The sequence below is a fragment of the Aulonocara sp. 'chitande type north' Nkhata Bay genome, linkage group LG22 (assembly GCF_057382095.1).
Source record: "Aulonocara sp. 'chitande type north' Nkhata Bay isolate Kocher_YH1m ecotype deep benthic linkage group LG22, A_spYH_male_GT1.1, whole genome shotgun sequence".
Lineage (NCBI taxonomy): Eukaryota > Metazoa > Chordata > Actinopteri > Cichliformes > Cichlidae > Aulonocara > Aulonocara sp. 'chitande type north' Nkhata Bay.
In genome coordinates, this window is record NC_141364.1 from 24,418,301 (window position 1) to 24,420,604 (window position 2,304).

Below are 2,304 nucleotides of genomic sequence, written 5' to 3' on the forward strand. Positions count from 1 at the left end.
AAGAGGAGGACGTGGTGAAGGAGGAGGACATGGTGGAGGAAGAGGACATGGTGAAAGAGGAGGACGTGGTGGAAGAGGAGGAGGAGGTGGTCTAGGACAACAGGAAGGTGGTGAAGGAGGAGGACGTGGTGGAGGAAGAGGACATGGTGAAAGAGGAGGACGTGGTGAAGGAGGAGGACGTGGTGGAGGAAGAGGACATGGTGAAAGAGGAGGACGTGGTGGAAGAGGAGGAGGAGGTGGTCTAGGACAACAGGAAGGTGGTGGAGGAGGAGGGAGAGGTGGAGGAGGAGGAGGACGTGGTGAAGGAGGTGGAGGTGGAGAACGACGGCGACAAGGAAGGGGAAGAGCAAGGGCACGAAGACAGTCAGTCTCGGATGAAATTCGAGCCACTTTAGTTGACCATGTCCTTGTCCATGGGATGACTATGAGGGAGGCTGGGCAACGAGTACAACCAAATTTGAGTCGCTTCACTGTTGCCTCCATCATCAGAACCTTCAGGGAGGAAAACAGGTAGGTGTACTTGCAGTAAGACTGCTTTGTACAGTAACTTGTAAGTTACTGAACTTATGTGTCTTGAGTTTCAGTATGTTTCCATTATTTTCCTGTAAAATGAATGTGTGACAGTTACAGTAATGAGTGCTTCTATTTTTGTAGGACACAGAGACGACCACCTGGTGGAGGCAGGTTAAGGCTTTTGTCGGAGGAGCAAGAGAGGGAACTTGTAAACATGGTAATTGCAAATAATGTAATCCGCCTGCGAGAGATTCAAAGGAGAGTGATTGAGGATGATCATCTTTTTCGAGGCATAAATGCCATCAGCCTCTCCACAATTGACCGCATCCTCCGAAAGAATCAATTCCGGATGAAACAGGCATACCGAGTCCCTTTCGAACGAAACTCTGACAGAGTGAAGAACCAACGTGTGGAATATGTTCAGGTATGAGTTTTGATACTGTATAAAGTATTGTGTACCATCACAGCATGGCAGTTTATGCTGCCATTTCAGCACTCTTGAACTGTGGTTCAGGGTACCGATTGACTCTACTGTGTTATGTGTTTTGCAGAGAATCTTTGAGATTGAAGGACGGCCTGTTCCCCATGAAATAATCTTTGTGGATGAGGCAGGTTTTAACCTGACCAAAAGAAGGAAAAGGGGGAGGAACATAATTGGCCATCGGGCTATTGTAAATGTCCCTGGTCAGCGTGGGGGGAATGTCACTATGTGCGCAGCCATCAGCCAACGAGGGGTACTCCACCACCATGCCGTACTAGGACCCTATAACACTATGCTTCTCCTTGCTTTTCTTGATGGTTTAAGACAACATATGTTCCAGCTGGACTACAGGGAACCAGCACAGCCAGAGCAGCCTCACTACGTTGTTGTGTGGGATAACGTCAGCTTCCATCGCGCTGCTCTGGTTCGTGACTGGTTTACCAATAACCCAAGGTTTTCTAATATCTTTCTGCCTGCATACTCTCCCTTTCTAAACCCGATAGAGGAGTTATTTTCGGCATGGCGGTGGAAAGTGTATGACCGAGAACCTTATGTCCGTGTTCACCTCCTTCAGGCCATGGAAGAGGCCTGCCTAGACATATCAGTAGATGCATGCCAGGGGTGGATCAGGCATGCAAGAGGATTTTACCCCCGCTGCCTGGCTGGGGCCAATATAGCCTGTGATGTGGATGAGATTCTCTGGCCTGACCCAGACCAAAGACAAGATGCTGAGGTGGGATAATGTTTCTGGTGTGTGTTGTACTGTATAGTACATGAATGACAATGTGCCACTGTACATACATTGGTTGCGTCTTTTGTGTTTATCATGTGACAAGGGTTTTGAAGGGGAGAACCATAAGCAACCTAATTGTTTTGGAACTATTGTTTTGAATTAATTGTACCAGTGTGCAAAACTCTGTTGTAGTGTGTGTGTTTTTGAGGGCTTGTGTTTGATGTCTGAGGGCAAAGTTTGGTTTTTCAGCAGGAGTGAATAGTTTTGGGTGTAGAGCTTCATTTTGACCTGGAAATAGGATGTTTGGGGAATTGAGTGAGAGGTTATGGATTTGTGTTTACTGTTGTGAGGATATGAGGCGTAGTTTCAAGAAATGTGTTTTAGCAATCGAGAAAAACTGTAATGAACCTGGTGTGTGTAACTCTATTTCTTGAACTTTTAATTCAAAGCCATCTTTTCTGAGTTTCTCTGGCTCAGTTATCTAATGACGGTTCAGCTGAAGTAAGTCAAAAAAAAGTGAAAATCTTCAGGATATTTTTAGAGCTTGAGTGCAAATGGGTTACAAGAATTTGTGAAG

The 2,304-nt window shown here is 46.2% G+C and overlaps 1 protein-coding gene across 1 annotated transcript; it reads left to right on the top strand.

The window, feature by feature from the left end:
* The first annotated feature begins 328 nt into the window (after positions 1-328).
* Positions 329-2,047, top strand: LOC147304258 (uncharacterized). Its single transcript, XM_086280133.1, has 3 exons — positions 329-510; positions 655-937; positions 1,065-2,047. Exons 1-3 carry the CDS (start codon positions 419-421, stop codon positions 1,734-1,736), a joined length of 1,047 nt encoding a protein of 348 aa, XP_086136259.1. The 5' UTR covers positions 329-418; the 3' UTR covers positions 1,737-2,047.
* Positions 2,048-2,304: the final 257 nt, after the last annotated feature.

Excerpts from the sequence above, each read along its gene's own strand:
- LOC147304258 (XM_086280133.1), top strand. The coding sequence starts at position 419 with ATGACTATGAGGGAGGCTGGGCAACGAGTACAACCAAATTTGAGTCGC. Across the intron at positions 511-654 it reads ACCTTCAGGGAGGAAAACAG|GACACAGAGACGACCACCTG; the intron begins GTAGGTGTACTT and ends CTATTTTTGTAG. Across the intron at positions 938-1,064 it reads AACGTGTGGAATATGTTCAG|AGAATCTTTGAGATTGAAGG; the intron begins GTATGAGTTTTG and ends TGTGTTTTGCAG.